General features: G+C 44.5%; 1 protein-coding gene across 3 annotated transcripts in view; it reads left to right on the top strand.

Annotated features, from left to right (window-relative positions):
* ARHGEF5 (Rho guanine nucleotide exchange factor 5) overlaps positions 1-20,225 on the top strand; it is a 38,816-nt gene extending 18,591 nt beyond the window's left edge. For all 3 annotated transcript variants that reach the window (XM_075111560.1, XM_075111582.1, XM_075111571.1), the window contains 14 exons: positions 1,358-4,967; positions 6,797-6,878; positions 7,253-7,317; positions 7,622-7,884; positions 8,807-8,967; positions 9,862-10,014; positions 11,343-11,472; positions 12,384-12,458; positions 14,376-14,465; positions 14,800-14,954; positions 15,640-15,801; positions 16,202-16,272; positions 16,608-16,712; positions 16,987-20,225. In XM_075111560.1, coding sequence (XP_074967661.1) covers positions 1,373-4,967; positions 6,797-6,878; positions 7,253-7,317; positions 7,622-7,884; positions 8,807-8,967; positions 9,862-10,014; positions 11,343-11,472; positions 12,384-12,458; positions 14,376-14,465; positions 14,800-14,954; positions 15,640-15,801; positions 16,202-16,272; positions 16,608-16,712; positions 16,987-17,141 — 5,262 coding nt within the window. In that variant the 5' untranslated portion in view covers positions 1,358-1,372 and the 3' untranslated portion in view covers positions 17,142-20,225. The remainder of the gene's footprint in view (positions 1-1,357; positions 4,968-6,796; positions 6,879-7,252; positions 7,318-7,621; positions 7,885-8,806; positions 8,968-9,861; positions 10,015-11,342; positions 11,473-12,383; positions 12,459-14,375; positions 14,466-14,799; positions 14,955-15,639; positions 15,802-16,201; positions 16,273-16,607; positions 16,713-16,986) is intronic.
* The last annotated feature ends 1,166 nt before the right edge of the window (positions 20,226-21,391 follow it).

Raw genomic sequence — 21,391 nt, 5'->3', positions numbered from 1 at the left:
CTAAACATCTAGCAGGCTTTTACCTGAAGAAATGTGGGATGGTTTCTCTGACCAAAAGATGCAGGACTATGCACTCATGTTTGGAAACTTCAACATCCGTAAGACAGGATGAAGGAGAACACTGAAGCTTTATTTGGGGGAAGTCTGACTGCGTTTCCGCATTGCAGGAGATCCTCAGGGTTAAATTACAAGCTCTGGTATGACTGCAAGGGTATCCAGTGTATGTGAAGCTGCCCGAAGCAGCAATTTATAAGCCATTTCTGATAAGCAGGGGATATGGAATAGAGAACACAGACTGGAACACTAGAGAAATGGTCCCAGAGGCGGAAGAAAAGGGAGGGGAGCCACTAAGGTTTGTCTCTTTCTCATGTCTTTTAAAGTAGGGATTGTGGATCATGGGATAGGTGGAAGCCAGGAAGATAAAAGCGGTGAATCAGATTCTACCATCCTTTCACAGACATTTCCCAAATGTACATTCCCTAGTGTTTGGTCATGTCTGAACTTCAAATGCAATAATGGATGGGAAATTCCACTATATCCCTTGGGAAACTGTCCAACAATCCTGAGATGACTCTTCCCCCTCCCTCTGCGCCCACCCCAACAAAAGAGTAGACTAAATGATGCTATAGTTTTTCTTTGTAGTCTATAGATGCATCCACACACACCAGAGGTACTCCTCTTAACCTATGTGGTTTACAGCCTTCAAATATCTTGTGTCATGTCCTTGTTATCTGTTAATCAAGCTCTTACATTCCTGCATCTTGTTAATCAATTCCTGGTATCAGCTACAGTAAGGTCCTGTGTTGCACATACATACGCACACAAAGAGATCTGTAAAGAGAACCGTCAGCTCCAAAGTACCGGCCTTTCCCTGTTGAAATCAAAGAGATCTTTCAAGGCTCAGCTAGCCACTAGAAGAGGTCATGAGTATTTGTCCACCCTGCCTCACAATAATCAATGGAAATTTTGATGGTTTTCTTGTTCTCTGAATGCCTTCTGGTATCCCCTTTTGGGTTTGAGATATATAGCCGTGGACAACACTTTTCGTAAGTTGCACTGCAGCTGTTAGAGAGAGATCAGCATCCCTGCCTTCTGACCAAAGTAACTTTCTGGATTTGCATGTAAAACTAAAAAGACACTAGTAATTTTATTTTGGCATTATTCTCATACTACAGGCTTACATCAGGTGTTTGCTTACTCTCAGTCTTGGTATTTGTTTCCCAACTCTTGTCACTAAGTACAAATTTTTGGTTTTTTTTTCTCAGCTGAATTAGTACCTGTTTTTAGAAGTCTCTTAAGCCAATTAGATCCACTGTATCATTCTTTAACAGTAACAGAAAAATGCCTTTTTCTTTAGGAGGATGTGTCACTGATGGAGTCTGAAGAAACCAGTGAGGGAGGTGCCACTCCCCCCGAAGCCAGCAGCGCCACTGGGGAAGCTTGGAATTCTACAGCGGTCAAAAGAGAGCATCATGCCCCTCACAGATCAGCTGAAATGAGCACCAGCCCATCTGGCTCTGCAAGGGGAGCAGAGCTCAGCACTCCCAAGGACTGCCTTTCTACTCCAGGCAAAGCAGCAGAGATGCTGGGCAGACCCTCTAACCGTGTGCAAAAAGTGCCAGCAGGACTGGAACAAGAGCAAGGTGATTCAGAACCTCAAAAGGGACTCTCAGAATTGGAAGGAGAGATGCTTTTAGAGGAGGGTGGACTGGATTGTTCTCTGAAACTTAAGCAAGTAGAGCTGGTTGACCTGGAAAGCAACCAGGACTTTTCCTCTCTCAGCACAGTCCAGGATGGGCCAGCCCCTGGCAATGCCATCCCGCAGGCTGTGGACCTCAGCACTGAGTTTCCTCAGTGCCAGGCAGAACCGGCTTTTCACGGCTCAGACCCTCATGCCCAGCATCCAAAATCTCCTTTGGCTGATGCCATTTCCTCTCAGAGAGAGACACCTAAATGCTTCTTGGTATGTAAAACCATTTCCGAGGGGCATTATAAGGCTGAACCGTTTATGGATAAGATCTCCACGGATTCTTTGCAGGAGGTTGATACTGGTGCAGAGCAGAAACAAAGCAGCAAAAAGGTAGCACTAGCAACTGATGAGCAACCTACCTCAGAGGAAGCAGTAGAGGACATGGCTAAACCTTACACTTCTGAAGATGCTAAGGAAAGCATAAAAGCACTCCAGGGTTTGGAAGAGAATACAGTGCCTTCCTCTTCCCATCAATTGTCTTCCACCTTAACAGATGACAGCCAAGTAAGTTCACTACAAGCAGAAGGAAGCATCTCAGCTGGTGAAACAAGGAATAGCAGCATGGTCAAAGACCAGGGAACAGTAATGGTTCCTAAAGAAAACTCCCCCACTTCCAAATGCCTTCATCTTGAAGATGATTGCAGAAAAACAGAGGGCAGACCTGCCTCTCCAGCAGAGACTGCCTTCCAAGTAAAGAATAAAAAAATGGAAGTGAATATTTCACAGCATAAGGAACGAGCACAGGAGACAGCAGTGTCTGAACTTCAGCAGGAAGAGCGGAAGAAAGAGTGCAAAGAGCAGAACGTGCCAGAAGAAGGAAAATCTTTGGATCCCAAATATCACAAAAACAAGGAACAAAACGAGCAGGAACAGCAGCTGCAGAGGGAAGAGCATAAACTGGAGGAGGAGCTTAAATTGGAGGCTCCGTCATCAGCTTTCAGGTCAGAGACGTCTTCATCTTTTCCTAGGCATAATGTGGACTTGTGTGTTTTGGAGACTGTTTTTTTGGCTGAGCCAACAGGATCAGCATTTCTTTCCGAGGAACCTATCTCTGTGGATCAGCATCCTGGTGAGGATGTACTGCTGAAAGCTCATGTCGCAGAAGCAGGTTCTGGATGTCAGCCACCCGCTGTCAGCCCTCTTTCCTCTAATACCCTGAACCCAGTGGGAGAAACTCCAGTGGCGCCTACGCACACATGCCGTATCTCTGACCAGACAGAAGACCTAGAAGACTCTGGCCGCTTTTCCATTGGCGGTCAGGATATTAGAGAAGCTGACTGGGATGACAGGACAAGACTGGGCATGGAGGAGGAGCACAGTCATCGGCATGGAAATGCTGTCCAGAGGTTTGATAAAAGAGATGCATTGCTCCATGGAGGAGTGGCAGCATCTTCTAGCGCAAAGAGCCCAGAGGTTTCTGTTCCAGCACACCATTCCTCTGGTATGAAGAACTTGAAGCCACCTGATCCCATAGATTCTCATACCATTACAGAAAATATTGGAAAAGCTAAGCTTCAGGGCTTCATTCCAGCTTTACCCTCCGAGCTCACCTCTGTGGCTTCGACGTCTGGCCCACAGCAAGAGGGTGTTAGAGAAACAGCTTCTGTGACCCCTGAGGACTGTCCTGGTGCCAACCTGAACAAACTGCTAGACTCTGTAGAGAAGCCAGCCAAACAAGCTGCTTCTGTACAAGTGTGGGACCCAACGTCAGGGGAAACTGCTGTTGTAAGTACTGATCCAGGGCAGGCCAATACTTCCCATGAACACCTTACTTCTGAGGAAGGATTTCATGAAGACTCTAGTGGCCCATCTTCTTTCTCCATAATACATGCAAGCTGTCTTCCTCTAGAGGGGAGCGTTCCTGAGGGTAGGAGGACTGTGGCTGTTGTTGCAGGCCCTCTGGAACCACCCCAAACACCAGCCAGGACTTCCACTCCCCTGAACCACCCAGAGACAATTCAGCAAACCCCCCCCGAAAAAAGTGCCATTATTCAAGGAAAAGAAACGGGAGCAAATGTGGGTCATGAGGCACAACAAATGCCTTTACTTGATCAGTCTGACTGCAATTTAAACCAAAAAGAGCCTGGATCCAGAATCTCCAGTGTCCTGAGCACCCTAACTTGGCCCTCTGAAGAAGATATTGTCCTTGCTGTGAACGAGCAAGAGCAACCTCTGTCCCCAGTGTCCCACTCAAGCCTACCTCTGGTGTCTGAGCTTGACGCCAAACAGCTTCCTCATCCTCCTTCCCATGTTCAAAGCCCCAGTCAAGCTCAGGCCTCTGTACTTAATGCAAATCACCTTGCTCGACCTCCAGCCCATGAAAGTTACCAGCCGCTGGCTCCTGTACCTTACTCCCGGCCACATCTCAACTGTGGTATGGATGATAATAAGTTACTAGCCATTCACCCTACTCTAAGCCATCCTCTCCAGACTGCTGCCTCTGTGTCTGATTCTAACACTGTGGCCTCTGCTTCTGATGGAGAAGATGTAGCAGAGAAGGACAACCCTGCTTCAGTAACTAGAGGGTGGGATCTCGGTGACTCAGGTACCCATGATACAGAGACTTCTGATGACTCAGGGGTCAGTTTGTTGGCCAAAAGCTTTTCTGCTGTTGGAAACGAAGCATTGGCTGGCGGCTCTGACACCAGCCCTGAAGCAGTGGACCAGCACATGGACATAGAGTGTGGAAAATCCTCACCTGACTACCCTTCTTGGCCCTCGCTGGAAGGCCTGATAACACCCACAGACTCCAAAAGGAGAGATTCTGCACAGCCACCTCCAATGCTAGCATTTACCAATCCAATCCACTTCCTCCAGCTCAGCCCTCCATCACCGCCAACCACCAGAACAACCTGCAAAGAGGAGGAGGTCTTAGGGGAGCTGCGATGGGAGCGACAGGCAGGCATCTTTGGTGAGGACACAAAAAACATCCAAGCTCCACTGGCAATCACAGAGAAGACAGAAGGTGAGAGGAGGGTCAAGCAAAGGTGGAAAGAAGGAGGAGGAGAACACCACTTGGTAGCTCAGCCAAAGGAGGAAATCCCCAGACATTCACCCTTGGAAAAATCATCAAGTTGGCCAGACAAAAAAGCGATCAGGGTAGCTGCACAGGAGCCAGCAGCCAATCAAGAAAACCCAGTTAAATGTCGAGTTAAAAGCAAGGACTGGCACCGTCAGGGCCTGAAGAGGATGTCAGTACCACCAGACATCTTGCAGGGTGAGTCTTCTCCTCCATTTCCCTTCCCCCCCACCTCCAAACTTATTGTAGATACCAAAAACATAGGATTAAATTAAATAGGCAATGTGGTAGAGAGGCATGTGGTAGAGCTGAGGGCTCAGCATTGCTCTTGTGCCTTTCTAGTAATACCCCTCACTCCAGCCCTGCAGCCCGCTTGGTGTCATGCCCCAAGCTCCCCTCTCGCAGCTCTCCCCTAGCTCCTCTCTGCTGCCCTGTAACCAGTGCATCCTACTCCTTCTCTTGAGAAGGGCTGCACTGCAGGGCTCAGTCCCCCCTTTCACACTAACACCTGCAACAGAGAGCTTATCTCACTTCACAGATCCCTCACCCCACAACTTCACATCCAGTTTCTCTTCTTGTTCCTTTTCCATGTTTAATAATCTGTCGCCGTTACTCAGTAACACGGGCTATTTTGGCCTGCCTGCAGGAATGAGTTTCTTGGTGGGACCCAGTTCAGAGCTTCTGCTCATCATCTCTGCTGCCACCACATGGCCGTTGCATTTTGCTGCACTTGCAGCAGCCCGTTTCCGAGCAGTAAGGAAAATGCATGCACACACCCTCAGTAGCCCATATCTGTTACCGCATGTTTTAGTTCCTTGTTGATTTGTTACCTCCCTTTATTTTGCAACTGACAATGTTAGTTTCCAATTTGACCTTCTGAAAGAGATGATCTTCCTGAGAATGTAGGATTTGAGGCTACAGATAAGAATGTAAATTTGTCAAATCCAAGGTCCCAACTTGCGTAGAAGCCAAATCACTGATGTTGCGAATGGAAAACATGCATCTTCTGTAATGCAGCTCATTCAGACAGTACTTGCAGTCAAGATGCATTTCTGTTCTTTATTATATCTTACATGATTTTTAAACATACTTGCTTCTTCTCAGCTCTTAGTGTATTTTCCAAGTTCCACAACATGCTGGATTTTTGGCACAGATGAAAAGGAAGGGAGTGTGGAGGGGTGTAAAAGGTTTGGCAGCACTTGAATCAAGATTTGTTCATGCGTTTGACCTGTAAATTCTTGGTTCCAATTTTTAAAATGTTTGAGACAACAGTACTGTCTTTTCCCTGACCCATACTTGCAGCTCAGGCCTTTGGCTTTTTTCCCTTTTCCTGCTTTCCATGAATTTTTTACAGAATTTCTTCACACTGTATTTAATTAAATCTCTCACAAAAGAAAAATACACACTTTCCCCACTTTATATAAACAGAAGATGACTCAAGCAGCAGTTGTGAATGCTCACATAGTACATAAGTGTGAGAATTGGATTACGGCATTCATTCTCAGGCCACATCCCTTCTAAGACTCTTCATAGGAGCGACTTTGTTAGATGTCCAGCATTTCTGCCCCATATGTCACTAAAAGTTTTTTGGGGCTCAACATCCACAAAAGAAAGTTTAAGGCTTTCAGACATGACTAGTGACTTTGGGTCCATTGAACCTCTGATGCCTGGCCCAAGCTGCTGAAAGGGGAAAGGCAGCACCAAATAGGGCCCACAGACAGTGTCTACGCTTGGGCAACTGGAGAGGGAAGCTCTTAGAGTTACTGGAATCGCTGAAAGTCTCAGCCTTTTGGTTTCTATGAAAAGCCACTGTGGCTATGTACAGATATAAAGTGTAAGCAATGCCAAGGATGATTAAAACCAGGATGTTTCTGACCCAGAAATAAAGGTCAGGAGGGCACCTGTACTCCAACCCAAGACCACCATTTGGGTGGGGTATAGGTAAGTGGTATCTGTGTATCATTTGGATTGCAGCTTGACTCTAGAAACAGACTTATGTGTTGACTTTCTAATTGTCTTATATGCAGATATTCCTTCTGTTCCTTCAGAGGAAGAAGCTCGTAAGGCACACAGGGAACCACCAATCAGTTCAGAAACAGTTGTATTGCGGTAAGTCTCTCAAAGGCCCCTTAGAATTTGTCCCCATTGCTGTGTAGCACAGACACTTCACACTCTCCGTTGTTCCTGAGGGACCAAAGAAGATGATAAGGATTAGAAGACCACAATAAAATTACTTAGGCTTGTGTTTCCGTCTGTGCCCTCTGGGAGAGGACCCCATTGCAACAGAAGTATTTCTGTCCCTTTAGGGCAGTGCTTCCGTTAAGCCAAACTTTGTTCTTTTTTAAGTAAAGCACGTGGAGCTTGAGCTTGCTGGAAAAGAGAGGTCCTTGCTGTGACAGATGTGTTACTAAGATTTGGATAATCCATTTCCAGCACTGTACACTTCATTCGCTCTTTGTTTCCAAATCCTTATTCCTTGACAGAGAGAAGAAACCTGCAGACACGATGGAGAACTTCAAACGCCGGCACTCCAAACTGATCAACTCCTGTAAGTACCTTCTTCCAGAAGTGCTGTGGCAGTCCCCTCTCCTCCATCATCTCTCACCCTTGCAGCGAGCACACTGGAGAGGGGCGCCTGCCACATGGTAGCAAGGAGGGAGTGTTAGAGAGCAGTGGAGGCAGTGAAACCAGAGTCGTGCAGTATACTCGGGCAGCTGGTGAGATTTGCAGGTGCATGTGGTCTAATATATTCAGTTGTCCTAATCTGAAACAGTAACGGAGTTTTCTCCAGATTGAAGCAGAGGGTGAATAGCTGCTATAGAAAGTGTAAATGTACATGCCTCTCTCCACAGCAAGACTGCTGTATCAGGAATACAGTGATGTGGTTCTGAACAAGGCCATTCAAAGCCAGAAGAGAGTGGATTCTTTCGCAGAGGATATAGAGTCAAGTTTCCCAAGCTCCCCAAGGCTACGGAGGAAAGTGCTGTCTCCCCAGGACTCATATTTGCAACGTCTGTCAGTCTCATCTAATGCATCCCTCTGGCAGGACATCCCCATGGTACGGGGCAGCAGAATCCTACTCAACATGTCCCGTGATGAGCAGAAGCTGCAAGAGGTAATGGACAGATGTTACAATGTCGATGGGTGCTCTGTGGTCAAGAAAGAGTCCCCAGAAGGGTGGTTAAAGTGGAGAGGAAAAATTCTGATGTGGGAATGCAGGTGGTTGAATGCAGAGGTCACCTCTACCCATGTAAGCAGTATGGGGATGTTTTACCAGTGCTGGTGAAGTAGTACAGTGCTGAAGTTCAGAATTGTAGAGAGAAGGAGCACTGAAGGACAGACTCGGGACCATATTGGTAGCTTCCTGAAAACAGGTACAGGGAAATTAGAATTAGCTAAAACAAGGAATTTTGAGCATGTTCAATGAAAAAGAGAACATTAAAGTAGAAGACTTCCAGCATTCCCCTACATGTAAGCTTATGAGAGATGCTAATAAAACCACAGTGAATTGTAGCTCCTGTGGTAGATTATGAATTTACCACATTGACCTCTGTGAGCTGCAAGGCTGAAAGGAAACAGGGAGACGTATGGGTTCAGCAAAATGGTACATAGAGAAGCTGGGTAAGGAAAATGAGAGGAACTGAGAAGTGGATGGGAGGATCCAGAGAAAGAGGCAAAAACAACAGCATGGGAAATGTGATGGAGGAGAAAAACGTGGATGATGCAGATGCTGGAAAATTTATGGGAGCATGTGGAACAGGGAACCTAGTGGAAGTGGATCTGGTGGGGAATAAAAAGTAAAATGAGACCAGGTAGCTATTTTTCTTTTAAGTCAAACCACAAGTCTGTGTTCTAAAGAAAGATAATATATAATGGCATGCTTGACCTTCATTTCTAAAGCGTCTCTTCTGTAATTATGCACTACTTACACCATGTACTGGGAGGTTTTCTTGCCTTGCCCCTGTCTTCTCTCCATAAGATTCCTCACAGACTTGCGTAGTCTACTGATGCTGTGCTCCTTCATTTCATCTCTCAAGGCCAAGTTTGAGTTGATAATGTCTGAGGCTTCATACCTGCGCAGTTTAAATGTGGCAGTGGATCACTTCCAGCGATCAACAGAGCTCCAGGCACTGCTCACCAATCAAGAGCGTCAGTGGCTTTTCTCCCGCCTTCATGATGTACGCGATGTCAGCGCCAGGTGAGATATGGTTCTTTGCTTCCAGGACTGACACCCTCCATGAAGTATAGACACAGCCCACCATTTCTGTCAATAACATCTCTCACTCCTGTTCTGCGTGTTCACTGACCTTCAAGGTAGATACACACATGTAGCACCTTGTGATTGTATACCAACTCTGCCCTGAAAGGAACATTTGCCTTTTTAGGTGATAGGGCAATGTAAATGTTGGTGTTATGTCCCAAATATTAGGGTGCAATTGTGCACAGAGCTCGTTGCAGGAGATCAAAATGTTCAAAATGCTACTTTAGCCATGCCCTATTGGCTTCAACTACAATTAAACTTGACTAACTAGACCTCAGCCCAAACCAAATGCAGCTCCTGCCAAATACAAGACAAAAGAAGCAGCTGCACAAGACGTGACCAAAAAAGAAGGAAAAGAAAAAAAAAAAAGGGAGAGACAAAAAATAGTAAGTCACAGCCATCACGTGACAGAACCTAATGTGAATCAATTGAGCATAAGTCATAAAATGTAGACATGACCCCACATGCAAGGAATCTTGTATGTTGTAGCATTCTGTTCTACTTTTCTCCTGCAAGGCTTGACTACACATATTGCTAAGCTAGTAAGCTTTGCTGCTACCTTTTCCATTTCTACTAGTGGGATTATTCTGACGATGGCTTAATATTCAGTTGTTTCCTGACTGTGCCTTTAGAAGGATGCCTCTGCTGCTTCTTTGCTGGTATCTAGCCCTAAACTGTCATTGTACAGAGAGCATAATGCCTGTAAGTAAAGAGCTGTCTTGTACTTACATGTGGGCTGTCAGGACTTTAGAGGACTGAGGACGTTCCTGCTTTACTAAATGACACTGGTATTTCCCTCTCCTTTTACGACACCTCAACTATGGGCTGCAGTTTTCTCTTTGACTTGGAGGAGAAATTTGAGGAGGACATGTTCACCTTCCATGTGTGTGATGTGGCTCTGAAACACGCCCCTGAGTTCCGCAGGGTGTATCTACCATATGTAACAAACCAGACATACCAGGAGCAAACCTTCCAGCGGTTACTGTAAGTTTTTTTCATTTGTTGCACCTTTCTCTCTCCTTATGTCCTTGCTGCACCTCAATATTCACTCCTCCAAATGATGGGGAATGCAGCAGCTGCAGGCTTTTGGCCAGTGCTCCCACTACCCTCCCAGAAGAACAGGAACCTTCTTCAATTTAATAGCATTTGGGACTGCAGGGTCCTCTCCCATATCATTGGGAAGGAAAAGAATAATCAGTGTCTGATTCTACTGCAGGCTATTCTATGTCTACTGTCTGCTGAAAAGACCAGAAATGACTGTCCTGGTTAGTGGTTTTTAGTCTGTGGCTTTCAGACTACTAAGAACGAGAAAGTGATAATTTCAAGTGAAACTTCCAACCTCATCCATTCTGTGATTCTGTAATTAAGAAGAATATGGCTGCTGTCAGTAAGCTTAAACTGGCTATCCAGGAATCTTTAAAATCAATTGAAAATCCTGGGGCCAGAGAACATCATCGGTCTCTCTTGCTCTGGATGGTGAAGTGGAAAATCTCTTGTCCTCCTTTTCTGTTCCCAGTGGCACAACCAAGCTACTTCTGCACTGCTTCCATTTGTAACAACCCAATTCCAGTGAAGCTAAAGTGATTCCAAGAGAAGACACCATTCCCAACAGGCTATTCAGGCGCTGTCTCTGGGTGCTGCTGACTGGGAGAGAACTAGTCTCGCAATTGATTCCCCTCAGGGAAGGCTCAGTTCCCCACAGAAAGGACCTCCAGGATATTGTCTAGGGCAACATCTCCTGGGCCTACAGCCTTCTTCCCCATCTCTTCAAGGAGACGGGATTGGCTATTCTGGTGGCTGGTGCTACTCTCACACCTTTACCCTTTTATCTGCTACTGCCCAGCATGGAAAACTGGATGGCAGTGGCTGTGTTGAAGAGGGTGAGAGACACACCAGGGGGAAGGCAGCTCCTCTCAGGAGTAGCGAGAGAGGTGAGGCAGCTGTTTCCAGACCCTGGACATAGCCGCTGGCGCTGGACCATGCAGTGTAACGGAAGAATACAAACCACCACATTCTCTGTGAAAGGTGCCCTACTGGGGGCGGGGGGGATAAAAATGTAGATTTTATTTTTGGCTTTTATTCTAGGTGGCTGTAGCAGAAAGATATAATAACAGTCATACTGCTGTTCTTCTATAGCTGTTAGAAACCCATACTTGCTATTCTTCAGCAGTGGCACAGTTTCTTGACATCTCTTGCCTCAGGGACAAAAACTGAATGTTGGGAGTACTCCAACACTCACTGAAATCTGATATTAGCAAGGCTATTTATTTGTTCTGATGCCTGGATGTCTTCTTTCTTTACCACTCCCACAGAAATGGAAATGCAGGGTTCCAGCAAGTCCTGGAGAGACTGGAAAGTGATCCAGTATGCCAGCGCCTTTCACTTAAATCCTTCCTCATCCTCCCTTTCCAGCGCATCACTCGACTCAAACTCCTCCTACAGGTAATGGTGTTGATTCTCTGCTTGCCTACAGTTTCTCTCAAGCTGACCCTTCTTCAAGTCTGAAAGTCATATAAATATGAGCTAGCTCCAAGCACTGGGTGGAAGGACTGCATACAGCCCTTCATGTTGCATTTGTGACAAGTCTGGCAAGATGCTCTAAAGCTGCTCTGTTGCATAGAGTGTGAATATGCCTTTGCAAAAACAATCCCATTTGTCATCGTGCAAATGCCTGCTGTGCATTAGACCACCGCCATGAATTGGATATGATAGCCTCTGTGAGGCATTGCGGTTTGTATACTGGTTAGGACTTTATTGCAACACTACTTCCGTTGTACTCAAATAAATAATTTATGGAGTCTTATCAGAACATGTTGATTTATGTTTTATTGAACTTTTTTGGCTTACTGCTGGGAAAACAAAGCAAGGGTTCCTCGGCTGCCCTCCTGAAGACAGCCTGTCTCTACACTTTGCCTGCAATGTTGATCAATAGGAGCCTTCCAGACAGGGAACTAGCAAGTCCCTAATTAATTAATTTTGAGCTCTTTCTATGAAATTCTTCTTTTTAATTATTTGAGCCTTTTTTGAACAGGAGAAAAAGAGTATCAGGCAAAGAACAATTCTGCACATAAGGCTGTTTGTGCTTGGATTAATGGTTGCTTCCTATGCCATGTAACTTGTACATGATAGTTAATAAAATTAGATTTTCAGGGATGTCGTGTTCAATACAGCTTATCAGCAATATTCTGCATCTTAAATTTCTGGTCTTGTTATCTCCACATCTCATCACCTACTACTGCTTTAGCCTCCCTTGAGGCTGGCATCTTGGTGTCTCCTTGTTTCTCCTACCACTCCCAGATACGCATGTCCAGCTTTCCCTGACTGCATTATGAAAAACATATTCTCTCATGCAGAATATCCTGAAGAGAACTCGGCCGGGGTCTGAGGAGGAAGTGCAAGCGACACAGGCCTACGATGCACTTGAAAAGGTAAGGCTGCCTAACCTATTCTGCAGCCTTGCAGAAAAGGATCTGGGGGTTTTGGTTGATGGTAAGCTCAATGCGAGTCAGCAGTGTGCCCTGGAAGCCAAAAGGGATGACTGTATCCTGGGTTGCATTAAACACAGTATAGCTAACTGGTTGAAAGAAGCGATTGACCCACCATACTCAACGTTGGCGTGGCCTCACCTTGAGTACTGTGTGCGGTTTTGGGCTCCACAGTGTAAGAACAAAGTGAAAATATGAGAATGTGTCCAAAGGGTGGCAACAAAGATGTTGAAAGGATTAGAGGGCATGATTTATAAGGAGCAGCTAAGTATACTAAGTTTGCTCATCTTAGAGGAGAGGAGACTGAGGGGTGACCTCATTGCTGTCTACAACCTCCTCATGAGGGGAAGCGGAGAGGGAGGTGCTCTTATTTGTGGTGGCCAGTGATAGGATGCGAGGCAATGGGTTAAAGCTGTGTCAGGGGAAGTTCAGATTGGTTATTAGGAGAAAGTTCTTCACTGGTGGTCAAGCACTGGAAGGAGCTCCCCAGGAAAGTGGTCATGGCCCCAAGTCTGACGTGTTCAAGAAGTGTCTGAACAACACTCTTAGATACATGGTTTAACTTTTAGGTTGCCCTGTGTGGAGTCAGGAGTTGAACTTGATGATCCTTGTGGGTCCCTTCCAACTCGGGATATTCTGTGATTCTGTGATTCTCCACCGCCATGCTGCATCGAACAGCTGCAGGGCACCTAAGTGGCCCACTCCTTTTTATTGATCCTCACCCTGTCGAGGGCCCTTGTCATTGATCCTCCCCAGTAACAAATTCATGTGTTCATGTGACTCTCCTGCACGCACAGTGGTAGCTATGAGCAGAAAGCACTGAAGCAGGACCCAGCTGGGATGTGACTGAACCTGCACCAGTGATATTGAACTACTTTTTTCAGGACTTGCTCTTTCCAGTCTCCTGAGCATCATTCCCCCTTTGTATTCCTTACCTTTGTCTCTAATTAGCAATCAACTACTACCCCAGTCCCCACAAGAAAATATTGCTAAAAATATTGGCAAGACATTACTCATTGCATCCCTTCCTCTGTCCTATTTATGACAGAGGCAAGATTTAAAGTATTCTGGGACAACTTGTTATCTGGAATTTGTACAGCAGCATAAGCTAGACTTGTTCCTGGCTAGCTCCTGCTCTGTGTAGTGATCATCTGGCCTTCTTAGAGTGTCACACTTTTTCTTACAATCTCTCCCCTATTCTCTACCTAAAGACCAGCACTATGCATGCCTCCTTAGAACTCTTAGGATTGTACCTGCCTGCTGCACAGCTCCCAAAACACTGCAGTCTTAGGTGGGTGGGCAAGATGTCATACACTGAAATCCTTAGACTCCAGCTGTGTTCAAGCCAGCATTATCTCTGTGACACTGTTATCCAGCTACCCTGTATCACCTCAGGCAGCTATGTAGGCAGCTTACAGTCTGAAGTACCTCTGTTTCGTTGTGTCCTGTCCTCACAGTTAGTAGCAATGAGCTCTGGGTTGTGGGAAAATTAGGACCAATGTTTATCTAATCAGCCTCCTGTGTTTACAGTGGAGCATCTAATAAGAGCTACTTCCAAATGACCAGCAATTTGACCTCTGTCACCTGAGAGAGATGTCTCTAGTATGCCCCTGCCCCCAGTATCTCAAAGTTAAAACAATACGTACCAGAGACTTCATCTAAAGAATACCTTCCTTAAGAAAGATGGATGATCACTGTAGGTATGGAGAAGTTTAGTATGCTTGTCTGGAAGAATACTTTCTTCTGCAGGAGGATGCCTAAGGAATTCTCACAATGATTCTTGAGGGGCTCCTGGGAGTAGTACTGATTCCACCAGGCAGTTCTGCTCTCACCTCAGTGATCGTCTCTTTTCCTCTGCAGCTCATCAAGGACTGCAACGAAAACGTCCAGCGCATGAAGAGCACCGAAGAGCTGATCTACCTCAGCCAGAAGATCGAATTTGAGTGCAAGGTGAGCTCAAGCACTCCCTGGGCCTTACTCTAGCTTAATGCATTTTCTCTATTTTCTCACAAAGTCACTTGTGCTTACTTTTTGTTTTCCTCTCCAATATACACAGAACTGTTGAAACAGAATATCATACACAGGTCAGCTCTGCATCAGTGCTTCCCTTGCCCAGTTGTTCATGTCAGCCTTCACCTGAAGGTGCCTACCATGACTTACTCCTGTCCAGCTGGAGATACGAAAGCACACTTCCTCTAGAGAAAGGCAAAAATGCAAATCCAAAACTCATGGTTACCTATTTCCTTGTACACACTTGACACAAATGATAATTTCTGTCTTGCAGATATTCCCACTTATCTCACAGTCGAGGCGACTTGTGAAGTGTGGTGAGTTGACAGCACTGGACTTCAACACCCTGAGTCCAAAATGGAAGGTCACCACCCGTCCCATCTACCTACATCTTTTCAATGACTGTCTGCTCCTGTCTCGGCCGAAGGAGTGAGTGCTTCAACACAATTCTTGCTGCCCCTTCTAAAATACCTGTCTCTTTCTGGGTCTGTGCTTTGGTGAAAGAGTCCTTTCCCTCTGCCTGCCAGCAAGTGGCAGCATTTGTCGAGTCACTCTCCTAACCCTACATTATGTGAGTATCATGCAAGTATGTGGAATCTGATAGTCCCAACTCTTAATTACACCATATGATAATATAAAATGATATTTTCTGGTCCTTAGTGCAACACTCCTATTCTGTATTTCCATCTCTACAATGTGAAACACTTTAATAATAACCATTTATTCTGGTTTTACTTGGTAAATAATTTCTTCTTAAACAACGGTGTGAAGATCAGTGAATGTGCAAATCACTGGTTTGTCAAAGAAACTAAGAGACTTGTTGGTTGATTGTGTTGGGGGTTTGGGGGGGGTGGCGTTCTTTTTAAGCTGTAAGCTATCAAATAAAATTCTGACAGGACAGAGCTTAGTATTTCTACCTTTTCCATTAAGTTCCCTCTCTCTTCTCTGGCCTTCTGAGACTTCTAGCAAGAACAGAGCTTAAGGTGCCTGAAGCAGATGAAGACTCATTAAAAGCTTTTTGCTTTCCTGACATCAGAAAACGACATGGACTCACTTTGTAACCCTCATCACCTTAAAACTTGCAACTTGTTTTGTTCCTTCTCTTTACCTGCAGGGGTGGACGTTTTGTTGTGTTTGATCATGCCGCTTTCTCAGATGTGCGTGGCGAGAAGTGCGAGATGAAACTGCATGGAACAAACAAAAATGTTTTCCGTCTCTTTCTACTTCAGAATTACCAGGGAAAGAGAGTGGAATTTTTGTTTCGTACAGAGACACAGTAAGAGCTCAAGATTACCCTCGCTATATCCCGTTACCATAGCCAGACACCTCCTAGGAGCTTGATGGTTGTCCCTCAGCTACCCAAATGCTGAAATACCAAATGCAGCTGCTGAGCAGAGGACTTGAAAAACATCCTCTGGCCATAACAAGCTCCTAATTAACCACCTTGCTCCCCTCTCATCATAGCTGCTCATACACTACTACATTATGTCACACCATCAGCCTTCAAAAATGGGAGGTTTTGCCTTTTCCTATCCCCTTTCTCTGCTTCCACTTTCTCTGCTTCCCCTAAGTACCCCCTCCTGTGAGCGAACCTGTATACGCACACGCCCCATTCCCATCATCAGACTGCTATCCCTCACGCTGAATCCTGACACCTATCTGGTGATGTTTTCCAGCAGTGAGAAGCTGCGGTGGATCTCTGCTTTGGCCCCTCCGCAAGGAGAACTTGACCTCCTGGAATGCCCTGGTGAGACTGCTCTGCTACTACACCAATGGGGGTGGTCTGGCTCAGAGGAGTTGGAGCCACTGTGAGGCAGAACATTCCAGAAAAGACTCCAAGGCAGAATACTTGCCTTTCTGTAGATAAAGAAGATATTAATGGGCTTTCCCTTGGTGCCAGGTTCTGCCAGTTATTTTACCTACTTTTACTCCTCATATTAGGTAGAAGACCTGTAGTCTCCCTTCCAGTTCTGTGCTCTTTAGTGTTTGGGCAGTCCCTTATCCCCTACCTCCCCTGGGGCTGTTGCACACAAGTTTATTGTAGCTTTCTAGTATACAATTATGATCTTTCCTCCCCTTTAGATGCACCACAGGTTCAGTGCATAAAGACTTACAAGGCTCGTGAAAATGATGAGCTGGCTTTGGAGAAAGCAGATATCATCATGGTTATGCAGTACAGCAATGATGGTGAGCAGAATGAACAATGGCTATCTTAAATTATGGGTAGGAAGTTACTCTAGTAGCATAAACTACACAACCGGGCTTCAGAAGGAGCCTCTCATTCCTGACTGTTGGATTGAGAAGATGAAGACACTCCTCATCTTCATTAAGACACTTTATTTGGAAGCTGAAATGGAATAATTTTGTTTGATCTTAGAGCCTTGTTGGAGGGGGCTTTTTGGGAAGAATGAAAAAATGTGTGGCTCTTTTGCTTCATGTTGTGCTTTTCCCCACACCGCAGGATGGATGGAAGGAGTAAAACTTTCAGACCGGGAGAGAGGCTGGTTCCCCTCAGAACACGTGGAACTCATCTCCAGCAAACACGCAAGGCAGAAGAACCTGAAGGAGGAACAACGCGTGAAGAATGCCAAGCAGCAGGTCTTCTGCAAGAAATAAGACTTGACTTTGGACCTGTACAGTCTCCCTGACATGGGAAAACCATCTTTTTTCTATTGTGCCTCAGAAGAAACACCTCTGTGAAGAGCATAACACAGCACTTTGACAGAACTAGGTGTTTTTTGCCAAAGAAAGCGGGAATTCAATCAGGAAAATTCATTCGCTTCCTCTGTGTCACCAGGACTACGGGAGCAGTAGGAGGGAAAAAAATTGCATGTATTGCTTGCTTTGTGGTAGTAGGGAGGGACTTAATCGGAAAGAGGTCTGGGATCTGGACTTCTGAAATATATTCCTGGTTTTGCCACTGACAAGTTGCAGGACCTTGGGTGAGTCACTTCAGAATTCTGCCTCAGTTTTCCCATCTGTGAAATGGGGGTAAACTTACCTACCTCACTGGATGTTGTGAGGCTAAATTCACTAGTATTAGTATACGAAGAGCTTTGAGTTCCTGAGAAGGAAGGTGCTAAGTGCAAAGCACAGTATAATTGAGGAGAGTTTTCTATTTGAATATCCTCTTTATCTTGATGGTATTGATCTCCATAGTGTAATTTCCATTTAGAACAATTTATCTATTTGATCGTGCAAGTCTACTGTTTTTTTAGATAGGCAAATGTTTCATTGTATCTAAGTTTAACTCAGTGTCAGCGTACTGTTAAGAGCCCTTGACAGCATTAGAAAATCTACTTGAGTTAAGCGAAGTTTTCAGAAGCCACTGTGATCATTTCCCCCACCTTAAGAGGTATCAAGCTGAAGAATCTGTTTCACAAAGGTCACCTCTCTCCTGAACAAGTGTCCCAGTAAGCCACCTGAAATGACCCTTTTTCCTCTGCCTCCCACTCAAAGTAGAACAGTGACTTTTGACAAAGATTTTTATTACATGTTGATACATGCCCTGTACAAAATAACCATGACTAGGTATATGCAATGAAGTGGCACTTTCCTGCTGCTCTTAATCTGATAGCTGACGTGGTATTGCATGCACCATTTTGCACACTTAGAGAAAACACTGAGATATTTAGCCACTGTAGATAAAGTCAAAATATGTACCAGGGACTTTGTTCTTTTTTAGAACTCTCTGGTTTTGAGTCCAGTTTACATGCAGTCCTGCTTTTGTGCAGAACCTGTCTATTTGAGGACATGCCTTCAACTGTAAAATACTGTTTCTGTGTTAAAGTGTTTGCGTTCAGTCAATGCAAGATCAAGGATGAGAATCAATACACCAAAGAAAGCAACGTGTAGCCTTCTTGCATTTAATATATTTGAAGAATTAGTTATCTTCATATCTCCGGCTTTCTGTCTCTGTAACGTTCTGCCTTTAATTCCCATTTATGTTGTATCTAGTATAGCTTATTACAGCCTATTTATATCAATAATTTTAGCTGGATTGAAAAAAAAACAACCAACGTTGCTTTTAGTCCTAATAAACTCATGCACTTCTCCAGTTAAACAACTTTCTGCTTTCCTTGTTACTTATATTTGAGATGAAAACCTAAGTAATTCAATATTTACTGAATATATAATCAGTATTTTCATTATTTTTTCCATATAACTATCCTTTTTAAGTAAATATTAAGTACAAATAGCTATAGTTAGCAGAGGCAGTAAAGAAAGCTTGCTTTACCAGCTCTCCCCTAAGAGTGTTCAGAGCATTATCGCCAGCCTGGAGTGACTGCTGCTACAGGTTCCATAGTGCTGTTAGTCACCAGTATATCAAGAAGCTATAGGGATGACCTACGGAAGATGGGAGTCCCATCCACTATACCAGTAAGACAGGATGCAATTATTCGATTTTCTTTTCATCTATGGTCCAGACTACAATCTGCCTATGTTTTTTTCCCCTAGAAGAACTGAAGCTTGATCCCTAGATAAGAACAAAAGCAAAGCCCTACCTCAAACTAAAATAAGTGACGTAGGAGTTCTAATCCTCAACAAGACCCATGAAGGTTCAGAGGTCCAAAATACCTGCTTGACCCAGGCTGTCAGGAATTCATGTAATACGTAAGTCATCAGGATCACCAGTGTCTCAACCAGATACAGAACACTGCCATGGCATCAACTCACCACGTGCACATGTAAGCTCGTCTTATGCAGGCAGCCCGAGGCATCCTGTACCCATGTCATCTTCACCTTTGCTACCTGTATCATGAGGAGGCAGGCCATAGATACTGCCATTCTAAATCAGAAGTCATCTTGTTAAACATTTTGAAAGTCAAGAATTCTTTACTCTTTCAACTTCTGCTCTCAAAAACAAGCAGGCATATTGTTCATCAGAGTGTCCCAAGGTGGTTTCTATGTTAAATACTGTATGTTGAAGTTAAAATTCTTGTTGAGATAGGAAACTTCAAGGCTGCTGTTGTTGGGACTGACAGGACTTCTATACTGTTTAACTAGTTGGATCAAAGGTTAACTTCTTCCTGTCACAGGTACAGCCTTTATTTCCTGTTCTCAGGTTTTTGCATGTTTAGGAACATTTAAAGGTCAGCTTATGCTTTTAAGAATAACCCAGGTTTACTTCAATTTCTTACATTTCAGATAGACCTCAACTTCTCACTATTAAGTTAAATATTTAGACCCAGCACCATCCTGCCACCAAAATCCCTAACCAAACCTGCACTGAGTTACTTCATGCTTTCTGAAATTGACTATTATCTCCTTGGTTTCTACAAACTTTATCAAACTAGTACAATATCACTTACAACTGCACATTCGGGAGGCAGGAATCAAGTTGACAGAGTATCTGCTGTGTCCTGTTGCAGTCTTATTTATGAGCCAGGATCTCTCCCTATATTATCTAATGTGGATAACCTGATTTCCCAGCAAATCAGTATTAAACAGAAATAGAAACATGGAGTTTGTCAGCCAAATCCCTGTACTTTTCTACTAAGATCCCCGAAGAAAGTCCACAGACTAGAAGCACTGTATAAGAGATGCCAGTATATCTCTAAGTGGCAGGCTGTAAATTCAAGCATGAAGAAACCATCATCTTCCACAGGAACCTGTGGAGACTGATACTTAGCATATCTAGACAAAAGAAATTCAGTATTTCTATATTGAAAACAAAATTAAAGGCAACCTTTAGAGGGCAGTTACACTCATTTCTTTTTGAGGTAAGAACAGCAATGAAATAGAAGCACGAACTGTAAAAAGTTTTGTTGAGAATCTGAGAAAATAATGGTTTATGTCTGAAAAGCAAATGTTATGACTGCTGTCATCTTCACATATAAAAAAAGCATTATATATATATAAAAATATGCATGTGGCTTTAAAAAAAAAAAGCTCACAACCCTGGAGACCTATGTTGGACCCCTCCTAAAGGAAAATAAATGACAGCATTCTCCACAGTTCTTATTGCCTTTCACAATACTGGGAGAAGCTGACATTAGTACCAGAGTTCAGTAAATAAACACAACCTTTTTTAGAAACGGGAACCTCTAAAGCAGTTAGTAATTTTTATCTTTGCACTTTTATGTAGCATTGAGGAGGTCCCATCCCCTCTAAGGTAAGAGTTATGTTTTGTCAGTTGAATGCTGCTGACAAATTAAATGCCATTTTATCCACAATAACAAGCCAGCCAGCATTAGTGGAATGCTGGCATTGGTGTGCATTTGGTGGCTGAACCAGGTGCAGTGTTAGACTAATTATACTGTCTCCAAAATGCTGGCACACACGTTTCAGGTTACACTCCTTCAACATAAAGAGACTACTCTCAGGTGAAAGCATCTGCAGAAGCAGGACCTTCAATCCTAAGGCAAACCTTGAAGTAAAGACAGCGCACACGGGGCAACACACAGTAAGAGAATGGCGCCCTGCCAGCAATGAGATACTGAGCCAATAACCAGGATGAGGATGAAGGATGTTCTGTCTTGGTGCAGCAGAAGATTAAGCAAATCAATTCTTCAAGCAAGCACTGTCTTTGCTGTTTGCAGACATGCAAGTTGTGTTTACAGTCAGCCACACTTCATTTGGTGGTTAGGAAAGCTGTACACAGAGGACGCAAGAGCAGAGGGCTTGGTTTCTGGACCCACTGTGACCTCAGCTGCAGCGCAGGTCTCTCCAAAAATTGCATGTGAGAAGGAAATTAGGAAAGCCAGGCTTGGTTCACTCCCGCCCTTCATCTCGTGTAGGCACCTGCCAGTGCACAAAGCTGGTTTAAATGTTACCTGAGCAGATGCCAACACCTGTAGTAGCAGATCACTAACTGCTACTAGTTACCACTCTGTTAGGAGCCATGTCTATTCTTAAATATATAT

The sequence above is a fragment of the Phalacrocorax aristotelis genome, chromosome 1, assembly GCF_949628215.1.
Source record: "Phalacrocorax aristotelis chromosome 1, bGulAri2.1, whole genome shotgun sequence".
Classification (NCBI taxonomy): Eukaryota; Metazoa; Chordata; class Aves; order Suliformes; family Phalacrocoracidae; genus Phalacrocorax; species Phalacrocorax aristotelis.
The sequence above is the reverse complement of the archived record's forward strand: the minus strand, read 5'-3'. Positions and strand labels throughout refer to the sequence as shown.